Genomic DNA, 22090 nt, shown 5'->3' on the forward strand with positions numbered 1-22090 from the left:
GGCTCTCTAGACAGTAGGTGTAGGTCATACCAGGACATCAGCCCTGTAACTATGTACAGTAAAACAGGTTGTCAAATCTTGCCTGGTAAGACACTCAACAATTACAAAAAATAGCAACAGGTTAGTTAGCCTTGATGAAAGCTCTTGTGAAGTCCACTTTAAGTAAGCATGCGTGTAGTTAAAATTACTGGAGTCTTTTGTTGCATTAAATTACATGCTTTGGGGAATCTGAACCTGAGCACAAGGATCTTTTCCTCCCAGTTGTGGGTCAGGCAGCACATTGAGCTCACCTGAACAAAAGATGCAAAAGGCATGTCTACCACATATCACAACAGGCTGAACTACAGAGGAACTAAAGGCTAAAGCTGTTCTGAGACCTGGCATTCGTATTGTCCTGGGCGGCAGCCTGGTTTCAATCTGAAGAGGCCACAAACCTCATTTATCTTTGCAGCAGACATGGACAACCCCTTGGCAGTCTGTAGGGTTTGGGCTATCTTGTCTGTCTGTTATTTGTTATGTAATATCACTTCCAGGGCAGCAGTGGGACATTGGAATGGATGAAGAGACAGCATGGAAAGGCTCATCTATTAAGTTTGCCTACAAATTCATTCAAATCTGATCACACTCACAGTTCCTCCCACCATCTCATAGAGCATATGAAGAGTTTGCCACAGAGCCAACCTTCAAGAATGTTCGTGGCAGGACAACTAATTTGGCTTCAAGCTTGGCCTGGGAGTTGCTCCTGCAGAGCGAATTGCATTTTAAAATAACATAAATGCTAATATACAGCTACTTCTACAAGAAATTGGCGTTAAAAATATCAAGCTAACTTTTTTTCATTCACTGCATTTTAGTCAAACATTTAATTCATTTTAAAATATCTATCAAATGGAGTTTTACTATATCTAACTACTGCTATGGAGCAAAATTTTCTAAAGGAAAAAGGTTGCTTTTTTCTTCCAACTGTTCTCATAGTCTTTGATATGATAAAATATTCCGAAGCCCTCCAAAGTGTCATCCCCTTACCCCAATCTGCCTTGGTTTCAGGAACTTTTAAAGTTTTATATGCAACTGATCTTATTAAGTAAAATTAAAAAGCTTGGTAGTGGCAGTAGCTACGGTGCAGGATGTGAGAGCAAGAGAACAACACGAACAGTGGTTCTATCACCCTTTTTAATTTTGTTTTCTTGGAACAGTTAAAGCATTTTGTTTCCTGAAGGAAAAAGCGTTAAATCTAGCACTGATTTTACTGTTTTGCCAGTAGCACTTAGGTTTGCAACAACTCCAGTAATATTCTCACTGCAATTCCCTTTTATCTACTGATGTAATATGGCAGGGTTTTACACCTTTTTAGACATGAAAAGACTTTATCTTGTCTCAAATAACAGCTGCCATTCGTCGCTTGCTCCACCACGTTTTCCAAGTTTCTTTCTCAATTTAATAGCACACCACCACCCTGAGCAAGTCCTCAAGGTTCCACTAAATAATCCCCTCCTCAAAGGGGGAAATTTTTCCTGTTATCTCTCAGAAAAGTTTTTGCCTAGCTCATCAGTTCTGTTAATAAAGTAAAAATGGAAAATGCAATAAAAATGAGTGTCACTCATAAATATTTCCATAACTTCCATTGGAAAAAGTAACGGAAAAGTACATGTAGCTTGATAGAGGAACAACTATAGGAATTGCTGAAGATTTTTGCACTACATTTTTTGTAGCAATTTATAGTAATTTATGTATATATTCCATGTAAACAATATTTGGCTGTCTGGTAGATTTCCCCATGGACTTAAAACAGGGAGTGAGCTGCAAGCACTATGTGATGAGTGGCAGATAAATATTTCCCTTTGTTAAGCTATGCTATTTAAATTACCTACATTAATTAGATGTGGCTCACATGTTTAAAATTGTTTGTTTTTATGTGTAACAATATTTATACCGGTAAAGACAGCCCACGCTTCTGGTCAGTATCTTTGCAGAAATCATTTAAGCTAGAGGGATGCTGTCATCAGGATGAGCAATAGATCAGTCAAAGTACTTGGGCTGGTAGAGTAGTTCAATTGAAAAAACTTTCAGAAAAAGTAGTCCAAGAGTGATAGGGTTTCAATGGCAGGACCTTCATGGTCAAGGATGCCTCTTTTACTTGTCTTGTCTCCCTAGCACGTACAGTTTCATTACTTCATCAATACAAAACATTTTGATATAGCTTGTTTGGGCTGACCAAGACAGACAACAAAGAGAAATATATTCAAAGCTCAGGCATCACATTCACTTATACTTACTATCAATTTAACATAATCTTGTAGGAATATTTCCTGCAGAGGAAAGTTTTATGTTATGCCTACTCAATTTATGTAAATGTTTTCTTAGTGAGCGCGAGTGGTTGCAAAGCAGTCAGCTTTAGCACTGTAAAAGAGATCCACAGAAGAAAAAGTGCCTCTAGTTGTTAGATGGAGTATATACATGCAAGATGAGAAATCAAAATTTTTAATGCTGTAATTTTCCTGCTGCAGTGAATCACAAGCATAACTGTCATCCCCAAAGATAAATGTTCTTGTGTTGATTTGCTGCAATGAGCAGCTAGACTGTAAATGAGAGAACAGCATACTATAATATATAGAAGCAGCAATAGATCTGAAAACAACTGAAGTACTGGCAAAAACTTACACAAAAAAAGATGCACTGCAAGTGAGAGAGCATTGACGTTTTTCTGATTTACATGCCTGAACTGTAGTTACGAAATCAGATGCCGTTTTTAGTGATAACAGAAACATACTGTTTTTTTTTCCCACAGAAGTTCTTAATATCGTATGGATACATTTCATATTTCTGCTTTCCATCATGCAGACTTGTCATAATTCTGATACAGTATTTTAGGAGAAATACCCATTCATGCAGTAATTCCAGGCAGACCTGGAAACCACCCGGCCCCCAAATCCTCCAAACTCTAAAATAAACCCTGTAACACAGAAACCTATGCACGATGGTTGACATCTCATGATCTGTCCAATAAAAAACTGATCCCCATACGCTGAGAGAGAACAAAAGTGAGAGCATTCACATGATGTTGGTATTTTTATTTGTGAAAATTCAAACTATTGACTTTCATATTCAAAATCAGAAGCAAGAAAATAAAAGAATCACATATAAAAAAACTCAGTGGCTTTTTACACAAAATAGTCTGACCTGTCTACTATTGACCATTACATACACCTTTACATCCATGCCTTTAGAGCTCCCAGGTGACTGTTACTCTCATTCTTAGTAATTCTAATCTTTTAAGTATCCTTTACATCAGTTGGATGGCTAGAGTCTAAACGCTCCAGGAAAGAGCAATCATCCCAGATTTTTTCTATTTAGTTGTTTTCCTACATTGAATATATTTATTCTCAAAATTGAAAACACATTTCCAATATTTTCCAATAAAGTACATCAAAATACTTTATAGGTATTACTTTCCTAATTTTCACAACATATTCCTTATTTGGAAGGCAATCATAAATCCTTTTTCTCCCTTTGAGGAATGTAAGAAACTACTATTTTGCCTGATTATAAATTAGATTATCTATAGATTAACATATTTCAGCAAGATTGGCTTTCTTCTTGGCTGCTGTACATAAAAGGTTATGAACACCTAATGCAGGCAAAGATGAATTTCCTAGTATGCAGTTGAAAACAATTTTTTTCTGTGAACAGAGATTGCTTCTGCATTAAAAAGGAAGAGCACCTTCAAAAATGTGACTGTGTTCGAGTTTCCCCTTTAAAAACAATCATTTACAATACATGATATTTTTCAAATATATATATATATTTTGCAATATCGTTACTAGGTTTCAATATGCTATAATTTTACCTTCATTCTATTATAGGTATAAGTGAGTGTTAGATGGGACTTTGTATCTTCTGTAAGTACAAAAATGCCAAGAACCATAAACATTTGGTTAAAATATTAATCAAATTTACTTAAGAACTAGAGATGACAGCTACCAAAACAAAATATCCTTAGATGGCATATTCCATTCTTTGTAAGATGCATGCACACAAACAGCAATTTATTACCGGGCATGACAGATATATAAAATTAGCTGGACTGTAAACATATCTGTCAAGTGTCTCTATCTGGCCATTTAGAGATAATCCACACAACGAGCATTCCAGGATTTTAAAACTAACAAAATTGTTAGTGGAACAGAATGGAAAAAATTCAACTGGTAAGAGCTGTATCACTTTGTCTTTTTAAGTCTGTTTTATAAGCAGAAGGACTAATAGCTGTACTCAAAATACACCTGGCTGGGAGAAAACAAGACTTTGTATTTCACAAATAACCCCTCTACTTCCTTGTGTACTACATCCTGATGCTTATGAATCAAGTCCAAAATGTATTTAAATCCAGAATAACTAGTACTTGCCTGTAATCAGCTATTTGGTACTTTTGCTAATATTTTAGTTTCAAACTTCAGTACCACTATGGAGTATTTCACACTTCATATAACTGTACCTACTTCAAATCATCACAGTATAGTACAGAAACTTTGAAAAAGAACTATATGAGTTGAAGGTTCAGAGTTAATTGTTACCATAATCTATTTTATGGAACACCTAACTGCTTTTGAGTCTTCCTTTTAGTCTTTCAGACAGGGGAAGGGGACTGTCTGCCAACACGTAAGTCAGAACATCACTTTTGGCTTGCTGCAGAGTACAGAAACCTGACTTCTCAAATGGTTGTTCTGGACTTGAGAAACAATTAACTTCCACGACAGGAGAAGGTTTTGGAGATACTTGCACTGACAAATTATTACCAGTTATTTTAAAATTGGTCTTTTTTTCCTCTCCTTTAATTGCAATTGCTGAGTCACTGTTCATTCTTTTGGTAGTGACAGTGTTACTCTTTTTCTTTGTAACTTTTTTTCTGAAGTGACCTGGATTCAGTTGCCTTTTCTGCTGCTCATAAATCAGATTTTTATTCATGTTCCCATCATCACTGTCTTCACTAGAAGAGCATTTGTTCTGGCACACACTCCTTTTAAACAAAGCTTTCCAAGTAGCCTGAGTACAGGTTTCTGTAACATGACAGCCAGTTACAACATTTGCTGGCAGTTGAGACAGTGGAAGTATTTCACACCCAGGTTGTAATGGCTTTACTGTTTGACTGCTTAGAGCTAGAAATGTTGAACTGTCTGCTTTATGGTGTGTTTGCACTATTTGAGGCAGGCTGTTGGCATTTTTGTACTGATCTTGATAAATGCGTACACTGGACTCCCTCACACAGTTTTCTGATAGCACATTTTTAGTTTCCTGCACTGTTCTGTTTAACTGACATGAGGAAGAAACATCATCTTTGTCAGGATTCAATACGCTTTTTGTTTTTTTTAAGCATTTCAAAGGCTTCAGTTCCATTATGTCTTCAGACAATGAAGGTTTTGATTGAACAGAAGTCTTCATAAGTATTCGCTCACTTAAAGACAACTTTTGAAGTTGTCCCATAGTATCATCTGAAAACAAGTCATCTGCACTATCTGAATGATCTTGATCAGACTGCATAGCACCAGAATGTTCTGAGCTATTTATTACTGTTTTATGGTGTAATGGATATGAATGTTGCATACACGTAGCCAGGTCAGCTACTGGGTCAAAGGTATTGCCACCACAGGCTGGTGAAGTGCTGAAGGAGGTTCCTTCCCAGTCAGTACTGCTCAATTGTAGATCAGTTGTTACAGAGGTAGTACAGGAGGAGGATGCCTCTGAAATTTTAGTAAGTTGTGCTGGCAATACAGAAGAGTCAGCTAATGTACTCTGTAAGAGCAAGTAAGTTGATGCAGTTGGAGAAAGGACAGATGCTGATACTGGCATTTGAACAGTTGTAATGCAGGGAGCTGCAGCTAACACTGGATCTTTTGATTCAACACTTCTCTGATATATCTGATCCTCAGGGAGAATTTTTATATCTGACATGGAGTCCTGCACTGGAAGAATTTCACGTGTAGATTTTACATTCATTTGAGACAGAAGATCAGTAACTTCACCATAAACATTTGATAATTCCTTTTCTTTTGGTCTGTTTTTCCTGCCTGAAAGGATAAAGAAGACATATCAAAGTAGGATGGGCTCTTCTCAAAGTGAAAAACAAGCATTAACCACGATTCAGATTTTCTAGTGCTAAAGTATAAAATGCTAAGATAAAAGCAACTGTGCTCAAAGAACAGCTGAGCCAACAGCAAAAGCAACTGTGCCATGCTGCAAGATAGCATATCCTGATCTTCACAGGACATGATATCACTCAACAGCAGGAGAGATGCTTGTTATTTTTGCTTCCGGTACTCTGGCAAGGCCCATATGTTCGTAAGATATAAGCTTTTGGACTTACTTTTCTGTTTCTTCTCCAAAATTTCTGACTTTTCCATCTGATAAAGGGCAACAACATCAGGATAAGCAGCCTGAAACAAAGACTCCTCCTCTACTGTGACTACAAATGACTCCACAGGCTGATCTTCTGCATCAACATAATGTTCTAAAAAATTAATGAAGATGCGTTAGACAAATACATATACAAACATTTCAACAGGAAAGAATAAAAAACAAAGAACAAAAGATTTACGTATCTTCCTATACCCAAATAAAAAGGCTAACAGTATAAGATTGGAGATATAGCTGCAGTAAAGGTTTTTTCTGTCAGTCTCCTGCACAAAGACAGACAAGCTGAAGGCAGCAAAAGCATATCAGCATGGAAAATTTCTAGCTGGTAAACAGCCACAGCATAGGGTACGTCCTAGAAAGAGATATGAAACATTTGGAATCCAGCGCTTCTATGCAATACCTGAGCAGTGCAGCATAGCTGTAACCATCTTAGGCTTATAAAGGTCTGTCAGGAACAGTACTTTAAAAATGAAGTACTTTGCTTTCTAAGTTTGTTTTGATTTTGAGCATTGCTTTTATTTTCAGGATATCTGAAATCTGATGCATGCTCTCCATGCTTTTTTTTTTTTTTTTTAAAAAGAACAGTTTCCAATGTCACCCACTGCTCATTCACTCATAAGGCGGCCTAACTTTTTCTTCTTTAAAGTGTATTTTTTTTCTTGTTCTATTAATTGGGTTTTTTCATAATGTACGTAGAAGCCAGACCAACCTGGTTTTTGCCATTGAATTTCAAAACAAGGAGTCCCATTTTTAACACGTGTCTTGACTATCCTGTAAGAACAAAAAGCAGACCATTAAATGATTTTGTTTGAACAGGAAATGAAAAATCTATTCTAATGTATTCTAATTTGTAACAGTCCATCAGAAGAAAAAATCCTATCCTTGTAACAGTGAATTCAGTGCACAATTTAAAAAACATACTACTACTTCGCATAAGTTATACAGCAAAGTTTTGGGTCTAGGTTTGGACTATTGAAACATTTTTGTTATACTGCTCAGAGCAGCACAGTTAGAAATCAACCAGCTATTCTCTAACAGCCAGCTGTAATGCAAATTCCCACAAGCATGTCTGATGTCTTCAGCTATATCACAGAGAAGGCTTCTGCCATAGACAGTAATCTTCCCAACGACCAGATAAGGTATTTCATTTCTTTGCCTGAGAGCATGAAGGAACATAAACATTGCTTGAAGAGGGACACAGTCTTCATGAAAGATTTTTCTAAAAAATTGTCTACACAAGATAATAGGTTCCTACATGGGATGAGGCTGCTGCTGAATCATTTTTAAATCCTTGTTAATAAAAGAACTCTTCTAGAGAATGATTAGTCTTTTAAACTCCTAAAACACTGAAGAAAGATAAAATGGAGGAGTTCCATTAATCCAGTCATCAAGGTAAATACTGGCAATTTATCTAGCCAAACCATTTAAACAGCTGCCCCTCAACAACTCTTTGTCCAGTCACCCTTTTGAAAGAGAATGCTAAATAGAACAACTTCCCTGCAAGGAATAATTTAACATGCTCTGATACACCAACCCAAGAGATTACCACATTGCCACTTTCTTCTTCTGTGTTCCCAAACAAAGGCCTATAAAATCTTGAATGGCATCAAGAGAGGAAGAGAGAACAATTATTAACCTTCCTGCAATACAAGGAATCAGGGAAAACAAATGAAATTTTCAGATACCAGATTCAAAATAATTTAAGAGTTTGCTTTCACATAGTAAAGCTGGGGAACCCATTGGCAGTGGACACCGTAGATAATAAAAGTTTACATACGTTTAAGAGGAGATTAGACCACTTCTGAACATACGTTGAGGGCTGTTAGAATAAAAAGGTACTAACTCTGGCTCAGGAGACACCCAAGTAACAGAAACCTGGATGCTGGAAAAATATTCAGGGGTAAGAAGTTACATGTTTGTCTTCCTGTTTTTGCTGGATGTCCATTCCTGGTGACAGCATACACAACTAGTTTGGTTATTTCTATATTCATAAATGCAGCAGTCTTGAATTAAAATGTTGTTCTGAGAAGAAGGGGGAGCAGAATACAACTGTAAACCAATGAGTTCGTTAGCCATAGTATGAAAAAGTCAGGTCTGATAAGAAATCTGAGTATTCTAGACCATGACTGTGAAGCTACAGATGCTCATTTCCAGGTGTGGGGGTCTTATCCTGAATCACTGAAGTCAACTAAACTTCCAATAACAACTTGAGAAATGCTAAGTCTTATGCGCAGTCCCAAGGAAGCATATGATAGAAAGGAAGCATATGATAGACAGGAAGTCCTATTAGGACTGAAGGAAACTATTAGCAGCAGAAGCCAGCGTACTAAGTTCAAGAACTCATACTACATTACCGTATTGCCTGTAGTTGTTTTGAATCAGTGTATCCAGATTTTCTCTGGATCATATCATAATGTGTCAATAGTGCCAACAGTTTCTTACAAGCATAATGTTTGGTCCATTCCATCTTCTCAGAAGCAAATCTCTGTTAATATTAAAAAAAACCCCCAACCTTTAATACTTTTTTACTGTGTTAGAAATCATATTTTGACAGCTATATATTAAGGACACAGTACTAAATACTTAAAATAGCTCAAACATTTTATACATTATCGTAATTCCTATTGATGTTTCACTGTCAAATGAGGGAACAATCATCTATAACAGAGCAGATTCATCAGCTCTCAATAGCAAGTGACAGGAGTAATTGTATGGCGGCAGCAGGTGAAATAAGGTTACTGAACAACTTATCAGATTCAGAGCTGCTACACAAGGAACAGTGAAAATTATGGACTTTGCACATGAAGGAAGGATGAACACAGATTTTCACTGCAGCTCACTATGTTGCGCATTAGTCCATTATGTTATACATAATCCTCTCCAACAATGTTACCAACCCCTGAAAATGAAACAATATAAAAGCTGCCTTTGCCAGTAAAAATATATGTCTTAGAAAGCAACTCTAATTTTGTTGCTCTGCATCTGTGATCTCACCAATCACTTTTGAAACCAAGGACCAATTTCAAACAGATTTCTATCTCAAAAGATTTTAAGAGCAAGATTTACAAAAACCAGCAATAGAAAAGAATACAGATCCTCATTAGTTCTCCCAGTGAGGAAGAGATGGGTTAACTGATAAATGAAACAACATATAAATGTTATTAACTGTATATGTTGACCAGCCAGTCTGCCCAGATCAGAACTGGTCACAAAATGTGCAGCTATTTGCACAGATGGTATTTGGGGGGTTTAGGATGAGCTACGGGTGGGTCAAGGAACATATAAGGCAACATGATATTTTTATGCTGAAAATCACAGGAAACATGAAAGACCAAGATTTTTGCAGTGGCATGTGATTAGACAAATGCGTAGCACCAGAGAATAGAAAACTGGTCTTCAATTTTTACGCTGCTCAGGAAACAATTTGTTGATAAATGACAAGCTTCAGTGAAGATCTACTGCATTTAATGACAAAATTTCTTTCCTGTAGAGTCCAGAAAAATACTATTATCTCCAAAACCATTAAGGTGCATCTGATCCATGTAAACAAAGAGTAACATGTATTTGACAAATGGAAATTGAAAGATGCAGTAATCTGTTCGAAAGGTTTCAGTTGTCTTATGATGACAATCATAAGGTGACAATGCAGAGACTGAGAGTTTTAAATGAGACGGGATGAAGGGGAGCCAGGTAGAAGGAAGTGATTTATCTGAAATACCATTGTGGGATAAAGCTGACAGTGATGCTAGCAACATCATGACACAGAGTTTTAATTCCTCTGGTCTTGTGGGGAAAATGGTAGAAATAAACTAAAAGGTAGCAAAAAAATCTAAGGGTTTGATGTTTAACAAATTCATAAACAATCATTTTTCAGCTTGGATGGTTCTAGCTTCTCTACATCAGCCATATATTGACTGAAAGCTCTCATAAGACTTGTGTCAGTATGTGAACACATGCACGTATGCACACAAAGGTGTGATATGGGTATGATACTCTTCTTTTATAGGTGGAGAAATAAGCTAGGCCAGTTTTGAGCTTTGTACCCTTTGAATCAAAGGGCTTCTGAACTTGGAAGCTGGCAGTGTTGTGTTCGTTATTGCAGGTCTGCTGCCTGTTGTTGGGAAAACAGGCAGTATTTAGGTTAAAAGACACTTCTGTTTGTTATATAAAGATGCCAGTTTTCTCAATGATACAAAAAAAAAAAAAAAAAAAAAAAAAAAAAAAACCAAACCAACACAAAACCAGTGGAAAGTAAAAAAAGTCTTCAATTTTGTCTTGCTACAATGAAAAATGCAACGATGGCAAGTGACCTCTTTTCTGAGGTCTTCTTTGCTTCCTCTTTTCTACGTATCTATTTACATCAACTAATTTTTCAAAGTCTTTAATTTCAGGCTTCCAAAAGACGAGGCACGTTAAAAAGTTCTGTTCTTTAATTCTTATTCTTATTTCCAGTAAAATTACCAGTGAAGATCAACATTATCACAGGTGCCTTCCTTACTAATAAACATTATATATATATATATTTTTATATCCTGATATATAATGATATAAAAATATATATTAAAAAAACAAAAAAACCAAACACCTTAGAGCTGAACATCCAATATTTTGTTCTATACCTGAAATGACAATAAATTAGGCCTTTGGCATTCCATTATCTTGTTCAATTTGTTCTTGTTTACAAGAAATTCTTGGATAACCTTGAGATAAAAACAGAAGAAGGAGAGGCAGTTTAGAAGAAACCTAAAAACTAAAATTTCAATTGATTTAAAAATTACTCTTTAGATAAGCTTGTTTGTTACCTCAGAGAACGGAAAGCCCTCACAACTGTTAGCTCTTCTGCAAGTAAAACAAATGGATTAAGGAACTGCATACAAACAGGAAAAGAATGCAAAATTTAAATGCTCACCCTGCATGTGAAAGCAGGGAAGAGCAATTCATTTTCAAGGCATTCCTACTTTCTGATATTGTCCTCCACTGCACTTGCTTGTTTCTCTCGCTCTAACTGATGCCATTCACAAGGGCAGCAGTATTTGGAGTCATGGGGTTTGCAGTACCTAATGCTTTCACAGAAATTACATCCATTGCGCTCATGTTCCTTATAAGATCCTATAGAAGAAGATGCACAAAGCGTGAGGAGAAAGGAGGTTTTCAACACCACACAAATATAAAGCTCAGAACACATTAATCTGGCATGAATGGTAGCTGTTAACAGATCTGAATGCATTAGCTGTATATACCAACAGTAAAAACAGACAAATACAAGCTTTCTCCTGCCCCCCTCCTTTATTTTTTAAGCTTTCTTCCAGCAGTTTCAGACATTATGCTGAAAAAGGTATTACCTGACAAGCTACAGCAGCAGTTTGTGACATCTTGGCAAACATATATAAGCAATGGATATTTGAAACAAGTTTTTCTGTTTAGGAGTGTTGGGTTTGAACGACTGCACTGCTTGAAAGTGATATCAAGATAAGCCTCCTTGAGATTAATTATTTTTTAAGAAACAGATACAGCAAAACCCAGCAATATAAAAGCACTTCTGCTAATGCATTCAGTCTTCTTGATGCAAAAGCCATTCAGGCAAATAAGTTGCTTCCGCTTTCTTTACTGATACTATTAAAAATATCTGAATCATACAACAGCATTTTGACAACATTCTATCTGCTATTAACAGGTTTCACATCTGGGAAAAAAAAAGCCCCATGCACCGGAAACCTCTGTATAAATTCACCCCCCCCCAAAATGTTGAAAATCTGAATACAATCCAGAAGCTGAATGTCAGAAAAACAGTTTTTAACGCCAGTCATAAAAACAAAACAGAACAAACAAACCACATCAGAATAAAAAGCAAACAAATGACTAGGCTAAAAATAAAATTTAGCCCTTTTCATACTGACCTGGATGATGGCATTCAGAACAGTGAGTTATCTTTTTAACTACCAAAGGTGGATTAATATTATTATACTGAAATTGTTCTCTCCATTGCTCAAACCTAAAATGAATATATATTAAAGTGATTAAAACATCCTTTCAACTTTTCTACTTAAAATAAAACATTGAAAAATATTCCCATTATACTCCTTAAGAATCTGCCTAAGAAGCAAGTTTTCTATTTTTTGAAAAAAAATTTTTTAAAGTACATTATATGATTGTTGGGGCTTTTAGTATTGACATAAACATTAGGATAACATAGTAAATATTTAGTATCTCTTGTTCTGATCCATAGCCCAATTAAATTGGCAAGCATTTTTCATCAGTCCTTTTAATTCCATTCCAGTATAACTGCATACAGTTGCTGACTCAGGAGCTTGGAGTTAGATAATGTTTAAAGCAATTAAGAGGCTTGTCTAGCAAACACAGTTCATCTAGCAAGAAAGTAGTAAGGAATCTGTCTCAAATGAAAAATAATAGAGGACAGTTGACTTAGAGTTGAAGCATGCAGCAACAACTTTTTGAATAAAATCAAAGTCCTTCAGCATACAAAGCAAACTAAATTTACCTTTGCAGTAAGTTTTGACCTTGCAAAGTCTCAATTAACTTTAAAGCTTGTTCTTTCCCAACTCCTGGAATACCCTTTTGAGACAGAAATATGAAACACAATGAGTCTTACTTATTTAATGAAAAACTGAATGCATACACTTTTTCATAAAACTGATTTTCATTAAAGAAAGATGATACAGATGTTGAGCTAAACTGAAAAAAAATTTGATCAAGTTCTAAAGTCAGAGAAGGTGACAGATTACAGCTATGCTACCAGTGTGACACATAAACTGCATAAAACAGTTTAACACCCAATGGCAAACCAAATAATGGAAAGAACAGACAAGGTAGCAGAAAGCAATAATAAAAGAGTGGGATTTTTTTTTAAATGATGCACTATCAAAGGAAGAGAGAGGGAAAAAATAAATAAAAATAAACCAGACTGCATTGTTATCTATTACAGTAAGTTTCTTATTACAAAACTGTATAAAGATTTTTGTAACAGAAGAAAGTGTTTCAGGGAAAAAAAAGAATTGGAGCTACTTGTTCTATCTTCCAGCATGCATCAGCTGTTTAAAAGGATAGTTTTGTCAAAACTGAAAAACCTAAATTTAAGAGTAACCAAATATCCACTGCTCCTATTAAGGCTTGCAACAGTTGCTCGAGGTCACAGTATGATGAACTGTATGGAAATCAAATTTAATTCAATTTCCCTTCCATTTCAAATAGCCATTGAAATAACTTCTGCTCAAAGTCTCGAAAAAAAAACCAACAAAAAACAAAAAACTACCCTCAGAGAGCTTTCAGAAAAAAAATTGAAAGAAATTGTTATTCTTGAGTAGTCAAATACTGATAACCTCTTTCAACTCCTTTAGTAGAAAGCAGATCATTTTATATTCTCACCGTCTTCCAAGGAAATACCAGAACGAACATCACCAGTTGCCCAATTACAGAAACCAATGAGCTTCCCTCTCACCTGATTCATTAGGAAAACTCTCCAGTAAGCAACTCTTTCTTCTTTACAAATCATGTGTTTACAAATGATAGAACTAAGAAGATGTATATCCAAACTGCACCAAGAACTGATGTTACGAATAACTACAGTTCAAAACAAATATATCCAGACTCCATCCAGAACTGTGCTACTAACAGCTACACTTCGAAATCATCACTGCTAACTATTCCAAACAGCATATAGATTTTTTTTTCTCCTTTTCCTTGGCAGCTCTGCCATGGAAGTACTATACATCCTAGTGAGTATGAAGTATCCCAGTAAACATCTAAGTTCTTCTCACATAGTTGCTCAATGTATTCAGCATCACCTAAGTATTTGTCTTCACCTCCAATATGTGAAGTCTAGAATACTACTTACACAGCTTAGTTTTAGAAAGATTAATGTCTGCAAACTATTTTGTTTATCATTTTGGCCTTTGCAAACAAAAATTACAGTGACTTATTAAGCAGCTTCTTCAATTGGACCTCAGTAATCAAGCATTGTGTATGGTTTTGTCAGCAAGCATACATCTCTCTCAATACACTGTCTTGAAAACAAGTATCTAATAAAAAATGTTGCTTACCTTCGGAAGATAATCACAACCCAGAAGAACTGCTAGCCCAATCAAAGACTCTCTGTCACAACCAAGCTTCTTCTTAATAGAGGACATTGTGTAACAGTCAAGCTGCGGTTCCTGCAACAGGTATGTATTACATATTGTTTTGTTTCTGTAACACTAGGGAAGGAACAGCCCAGCGAATCATAATCACCTTGCTCACCCACCACAATTCACCCTCCTCTGCAAGGAATGGGTCTGTCCTATAAAAGGAAGAAAGGTCTGATAGCAAAAAACAGAAAGCAACTAAAATTTATAATATCATGCATGGGTGAACAGAAGTGAAGCAATACCATATGGGTAACTACAGCTCTGGAATTTCAAGTTATTAGTATGGAGATCAACTATTGAAAAGTAATTAAACACTAAGCAAAGGGCTGTTTTGTTTATTCTTTAATATCTGTAGAAAAACTGTGGTAAAACTAACATTATTCACTATTAGTTACTGTATAAGTAATTTCAGGAACTGCAAATTTAAAAAAAACATATAATAATTTTAATATGTTACTTGAGTAAAAAGACTAAAATGTTACCAGGCATATTAGATTTATGAGCTGAAGGAACACCTTGAGCTTTTAAGGTAGAGGGACTCAAATCCAACGTGAAATCAAGATTAATATGAATTGAAAGATCTGAATCTGAAAAAAAAAAAAATCTAATTTTCTGGATAGGACACCCCTGACAGACACACTCGTGTTAGTGGGGTTTTTTTTTGTTTTTGTTTTTTTTTTTTTTTTTACATTGACTTAGGTACATAATAAAATTCACCTGAAAAATTGAGTCATTGAGTCCACCTTCATTCTTGGTAATAAGTGACAAGTATATTTAACGGAAACAAAAACCCAAAAAGAACAAAAAACAGACCAACATAAAATCCAAAGATGGTAGCATCAAAGCAAATGATCTTCCACTAACTTAAAAAAAAAAAAAAAACAACAACAAAAAAGACACACACACACACACCCCTAGCTGTTTGTAGCTCTTTTTTGTTCTAATAATCCCCTGTTACGGAAGTACTTTCTCAACAAGTTTTTCAGATTAACATTATTTAAAATGCCAAAGCTGATACCATTTTTCCCCCATTTTGTCAGATTCACTAGGGAGAACAAACAACCCTTTTAATTGCAGAGAAAGAACAAATTAAAGAGATTTGCTTTACCTTCTTCCACTTCTGGAAAGCTACATTCCTAACAAATGAACATTTTCAGCTCAAGGTCATGAACTGATCTGTTGTTTAAATGATCACAACAGTTGATTATTATGCAGATGTACAGTCCCTGCTCCATTCATGCTCAATTTGAGTACTAACTGTAAGCATATTCATAATAAGATAAACACGTAAGATGCAAGTATGTGACCAGCGGTATGAGAACCAAATGAAGTACACTACCTTAGCATTCATGGCAAAGTTCCTATAAACTGTTTGAGCTCCATATAAAAAGGCATCTCCATCATTAGTAATACACCCATCAACATGTCCATTTGCATTTAGGTAAGCACACATTGCTTCTGCTTCCCCAGCTGCTTGAACCCACGGGACACCTAAGCACTCCAACAGTTCAAGACACTGAAAGAAAGAATCCAATAGGAAATATAATATTCAATTAGACCCACTTATTAGCAAGCGTTTTTTCAGACACAAGTGTATACACTGACTCTGGAAAACAGCTACTGTTGTACCTATAGAACATTACATCAATATAAGTACTGCTTTATAAGAAAGTAATAGTCAGATATAGGAATAGGCAAAAGAAATCTGCAACTAGAAATCTTATGAGTAAGAGCAAAGTATTACGTACAGGAATTGAACACAGCATAATTAATGGTTATTCCTTCACAAAAATCTGTGCTTTAAATAGACTTTCGGGATGTTTTAAAAAGGAGAGTAACAAAAGAAAATATTTATCTTTGCAGAGCAACATTGTTTACTCAAGTACTAAAACCAGGCTAGCACAGAGATCTATCAACAGACTGCCAGACTCCCTAAGAACATCAAGCATTAAAGTACAGCATTTTAAGAATGGTGGGTGTAGTACAGCTAAATCTGATTATAAGACATACTGAGATCTCATACATACTTCTTGCAAATTGTTTCTCTAGTGCTAGATCCAAAATTGTCAGAAATAATAGAAGTCTCCTATTTTCTTTATCTGGCTACAGATCATACCTCTATAGAAGAATAAAGGGAAAAGATATTGAATTCAGAGCACTTAGTTAATTAGCAGCAGTTTTCTGGCACTCTTAGGGTTCACAGAGTTTCTGTATATTGCAAACAATGTTAGCACCAACTCTAACCTCCTCTTACCCTGTTATTTTTTTTTAAATGCTAACTTTGCCCCTTCAAATATTATGGCTTTAAATTTAATAATGAAACATGTTCAATCTGCTCAAGCAGATGTCTTAAGGCAGTTGATCATAATGAAGTACAGGGCCTTTTAATGCATAATCATTGGTCTTCATCCACCAGAGCTCAGTAAAGGCAGCAAGAGTAATTACACAGTGAAAACGTGTCTACTTTCAAATGACTTTCTGATGCGTTTACTTTCACAGATTGTCCCTGCCAAAAGTCAAAATAGATCACCACGTGACAGAAAGTGGAGACTGCATTTTAGCTTTGGTTATGCTGCATTCAATGCACAGTCAGAGGTATTACTGGAAAAGGCATGTGACTATACTTCTTCCATATTTAGCAATGCCATTACTGTCAGAGAAGTAAAATTAATTATCAGTGTATATATCATCTAGGAGAAAGTACAAATACTAATGTTATCAAAGAATGAGGAATCTGAATTTCTGTAACGAGCACTCATTTGCGACTGTGGCTCACTGCAGCATAACAGCACAGGAACACATCAAATGAGGCTTATATTAACAAGCACTGTCCCTCTACTGCAACAATAGTTAACTGATGATATAATGCCCAGTTTCAAAGGGGTGTAATAATTCCTCTAACTCAGGATACTGTTGAAATTTGTTGTGTAAAAAATTCGATTGGTGCTTTCAAATTCTTGTCTTTAATTTTGTTAAAATGTCTTCCTATCACCAAAAAAAAAAAAAAAAAGTACTGAAATGCCCCCCTTAGTCACTCACCTCTTTTAAAACGGATTTAAAATAAGACCTCCCTGTTCTTGCAGCCCTAGGTTGCTTGGAAGTTCCATAGCGCATCTCATTCCTCTTACTCATGGTGTCAGCTTTCAACTTGGGGGCCTCTCCTTCCATGACAAATACTAGTTTAATTCCCATTGATGTTAAGAAAGAGAACCGAAAAAACAGGTTTCTGCAATAAAGCAAGCATTTCCTTAAGCAGCAGAATTAAGAAAGCCCGATTTTCTTCAAATGTTTTCCTTACATCCCTCAAAACTACGCCAGAGACAATCTTAGCTTTCTCTCCACCTTTTACGATTCCCTCATCCCCAAACTAACTAACCTTTTATCTATTTCCCCATCCTCTCTTGGTGTTGATGTATTATGGATTTGTAATAGCTTTACAAAATTCACAAGAAAATACCATATTATGACAAAAAAAGATCTCTTTTAGAGTAGTAACATCAACAAATTTAAAAGGCTGAATAAAAACTTCTGCGTTCAGAGTTTGCTTCCGAACATATATCCATACTAATAGTGATTCTTTTATATTAAATTTTAATTCCAAGTCTATCAATAGGGGTACTTCAGATACCACAGCATTCACTTCAGTATAAGACAGGCTCACGGAAACCATTATCTTGATAATTTATTTCATATGCAAGGTTTGCAAGGGGAAATTTACAAGGAAACAATAATAACCATTTGGTCTATACTGGTAATACTGAAAGTAATTGGAAAACATGCTTTATCCAGTAGATCACTTATCAATCTTTCGAAAACAGTAGAATAAAGCATTTGGATCTGTTCGACTCACAAGGAAAGACTGTTTACTCCAGAATTAATTTTGTATATTTATTACTCATAATATATTACTCATGATACATTATTATATCATGATATCATGATATATCTTTATTACTCATAAAAGATAAGATAAATAAATTTAAATTGTATTGAACTCCTACTTCCTGAAAGCATTTCCTTTTCTGGTAGAAATCTGTTCATTCCTTTGTCTTGCTTTGGAAAGAATGAATAAGAGATCTGGACTGATGCTTCCATTCCACTGTACCCAGGACATCAGTAAAGCAAGGACTTCGGCCATGTTAAGCTTCAACTTTAAGATAAATATCCATTTGGAATCATTGGTATGACATCTTAAGAAATGATTCTCAGAAGATGCTGATATTCCATATAAACTGATATCAAAGCCACAGAAATATCTAGCAATAGCTAGTGTTCATTTTTGAAAACTTACTGTTTTTGTAAATTCACATGTAGTTTCATTTTTGTCAGCATCATTTGCAAAAACTAGTGCTTTGAAGTTACAGCTGCTTATATTTGCTCATTATGTAAGTATTTGATTCGTTTAAATTAGAAATACACACATGCAAGGCTGTATATTCTGTAATTCATAAACCTGAAGAATCATTTAAACACATTTACTTCAACATGGGGTCTAACTAGAATTTGGATCCAAAAGCCACAGGAGGCTAAAGCACAATATGACTATTGATGTGTTCTATATCACAGCAATTTGGATCCTAATAAATTAATTGCCAAAATTCCCACAGTATCTTTGAACATGCAGTCTCAGAACTTTGGCATGAACCTGCTGATTTGTGCTCCTGCTGCTCAATACAACAGCAAAGTGCCATGCAATATACAGATTAAGGTAAGCATGGTTCTGTTTATGTCCATCTCATTCTTATCTAGGGTTGAAGCCCCAAAGCAAAGGGTAGGCTGGGCCCAGGACCTATCCTTTTTTACATCTGAGCATTCACTTGAATCCAGCCAGCCTTCACTTGAAAGCCTTTTACGTAGGTGGCACAAGCAATATAACACAATCAAAACAAGTAGTCGTATGAATTTTGGAGTCTTAACTTATGTATTCTTAACTTTGGAAGAAGTGTTAAGGCTAAATTGCACAGCGTCAACATTTTTCGCTACAATAAATTATATAGATATTTTACCTGAGATGAGGCTTGGTAACTACTCCAATCATCTTTTTAACAGTCTGTGCTTCACACACCCACAGGCTTAAATCAACAGCAAGTGTTTTTCCCCTGAGACTGCTCAAGTTGACAGGTTGTTTCACAGGCTCAAGGATCTGCCACAGATTAGTCACTCCCATTGTTCTAGCTTCTTTGCTGTCAACATGAAGGTTTCAGCTGTAAGGATCAAGTAAAATAAAATATTTTCAGAATATAAAGTATGGCATTTATTTATGAATGTTAATGTGAAAATAAACGGTCACTATTGTTTTTACTTTTAAGAGCCAAAAACACTTGCAATCAAACCTTATAAGCGTCTACCGACTCTAGTTCACAAATGCTTTTTACTGAATACCTACTCCTTTGGAGGGTACATTTTATAGCAGTTAGTCTGAACAGAAATAATAAAAACAAACCCATTAAAAAGCAGTCTTTAAGTCTCATGTGTTCCATACATATCCCCAATCCAAGTCTTGCATTTAAAAAAAAAAAAAAAAAAAAAAGCCCTCAAGAGAATTATAGAGAATTATTCCTCCATCTGAAGCTATAGGACAGACATTAAAAATATTTCTGTTCAAATGATAGTAGCCTACAGCTACTTGAAGGATATTTTATACAGATGACAGAATCAAACTCTCCTTGGTAGTCCAAGATAATGCAACAAGGGACAATGGCCATAGATTACGCCTTGGGAAATTCAAGTTGGACATTAGGAAAAAATGACACAGGGTATTGCAGCACTGTTTGCTCACAGAGGTTGTGGAATCTCCATTTTTGGAGGTTTTCGAGATTCAGCCATGATGTTATTTTGCTAGTTTGATCCACTCTGAGCAGGAAATTCCAATAGATGACCTCTGGAGGATCCTTCTAAGAAACATTTCTGTATTCATAACAAAGTGATTCCAGAAACAAGCTAGTGCATCTGATTTCACCGTTTTTAATTTTTTGTATTGCATGACTTGCGCTATAAAGCCTATTATAGATGCCAGCTAACAATGTACACCTATTAGATGGTATATCTCTTTGTCTCTTAGGTAGCTTTACTTGTGCAGCTCTGTTCACCATGCCTACCCTGTTATCAGATTTTCTTCCTTTTCTTCTCTTTCCGTTTCCATTATTCTTCTTGCTTTCACACCTCACACTTCTATAAGGCCTCTAACACATATCCTACTTTCTTTTTGAAGTTCTGTCCTGCCCCCCTGCCAATCTATTTCTACATTGAGTGTATTCTGCAAGTTATTTAAATCTGGATCCTGCTCACAGACGGACCCATTACTTTTAAGAGGAGCAGTCCGTTCATTCAGATTTTATTGAGGCTGTTTGTTCATCCCAACTCTGCAATGTTCTTAGAGAGAAGTTAACTTCCAAACCAGGGAGAGCAGACCGGATTTTTTTTCACATGCTTGCAAGTCACCGAAGACAACAGTTCTGCTATAAGAGCACTTACAAGAAATAAAAGCTAACCCTCCCCCTCCCAAACTCTCAATTTCTCCTTGGACTACAGGCTATAACCCACGCTCATTGAGCAAACAGGCCATAACCTAACTGTATTTGATAGCTCATTCTTTAATACCAGACATTTTAACTTACAAACTTTTTTACACAGCTAGCATAAGCCAGTTACTTGAAAACAACTGCCGCAGACATTCAAAGCTAGAATTTAATTCATGCAGATACCTTGGCAGTCAGTGAAAGCATAACCTGCAGAGACTGCCAAGCACATCCTTTATTTCCGACACAGACCCCTTTTAAAAGAAAGCCCATGACGCTTTTTAAACAACTCTCCCAAACATCACTATTGCAGTACCCGAGCACCTCGTGCAGCCTTGCCAAGAACCATGACCACCTGCAGCACTGCAGTCACAGCCGAGACATTTGAAAATTTCTCCACGGTTTCCTAGACAAAGCTGCTGCTGTTGTTTTTTCCTCAAAGTTTTTTTTTTCCCTCCTAGATGAAAACAAAAGTGAAAAGTTTCATGAAAGCAAAACAGGAGAACGCATGAGCGTTTTGAATTTAAGCATCTAAAATTCTCGCCTCGATCCGAACTAGAGATCCAAAACGCTGCGTATGGGGAGAAACAGCCGTTCTCCCGACCTGCCTTCCGGCAGTGAGACGAGCCCCCTCCTGGCGGTCTCCACCCGACCCCGCTAAGAGGATACCCAGAACAACTACCGCACACCTCCAAGCCTAACACCCCGACTCCGGGTTTCGGACAGGGACCCCCCGCACGCCATAACGATCACTCCTTCCCGCCCACGAGTCCGATGCTCTCTAGCCCCATATTAACAAGAATTTGCCTTCCCGCTATGAATCCCGAAATCCCCAGGACGCGGCCAGCGTTAGTCGCAAGTTTCTAGAGCCCCTACAGCACAGGAGAGAGAGGAAAAAAATCAAACAAACGCCGTACCCAGACCGCGCGCCTCAGTCCCAACGGTCGGACTTGCCGCGCACACCGCCCCAACCCGAGCTCCGCCCTCCCGCCTCTAAAATGGCGGGGGCAGAGAAGCGGCTCC

At 36.4% G+C, this 22090-nt stretch overlaps 1 protein-coding gene across 6 annotated transcripts; it reads right to left on the bottom strand.

The window, feature by feature from the left end:
- Positions 1–3056: 3056 nt before the first annotated feature.
- GEN1 (GEN1 Holliday junction 5' flap endonuclease) lies at positions 3057–22089 on the bottom strand. 6 transcript variants are annotated; one of them, XM_026097206.2, is made up of 15 exons: positions 21985–22089; positions 21423–21524; positions 19556–19753; positions 17589–17775; positions 15889–16065; positions 14466–14576; positions 12908–12981; positions 12306–12400; positions 11367–11517; positions 11211–11247; positions 11028–11108; positions 8763–8893; positions 7118–7179; positions 6359–6502; positions 3057–6062 (listed from the first exon to the last, which is right to left on the bottom strand). In XM_026097206.2, exons 3-15 carry the CDS (start codon positions 19714–19716, stop codon positions 4594–4596), a joined length of 2880 nt encoding a protein of 959 aa, XP_025952991.2. In that variant the 5' UTR covers positions 19717–19753; positions 21423–21524; positions 21985–22089; the 3' UTR covers positions 3057–4593. The 6 variants fall into 6 exon arrangements, with proteins under 6 accessions (XP_025952991.2, XP_025952990.2, XP_025952988.2 ...); XM_026097205.2 differs by having other exon boundaries at positions 21392–21524; XM_026097203.2 differs by having other exon boundaries at positions 21384–21524.
- Between the last annotated feature and the right edge of the window lies 1 nt (position 22090).

Source organism: Dromaius novaehollandiae, chromosome 3 (genome assembly GCF_036370855.1).
Source record: "Dromaius novaehollandiae isolate bDroNov1 chromosome 3, bDroNov1.hap1, whole genome shotgun sequence".
In the NCBI taxonomy this organism is placed as follows: Eukaryota; Metazoa; Chordata; class Aves; order Casuariiformes; family Dromaiidae; genus Dromaius; species Dromaius novaehollandiae.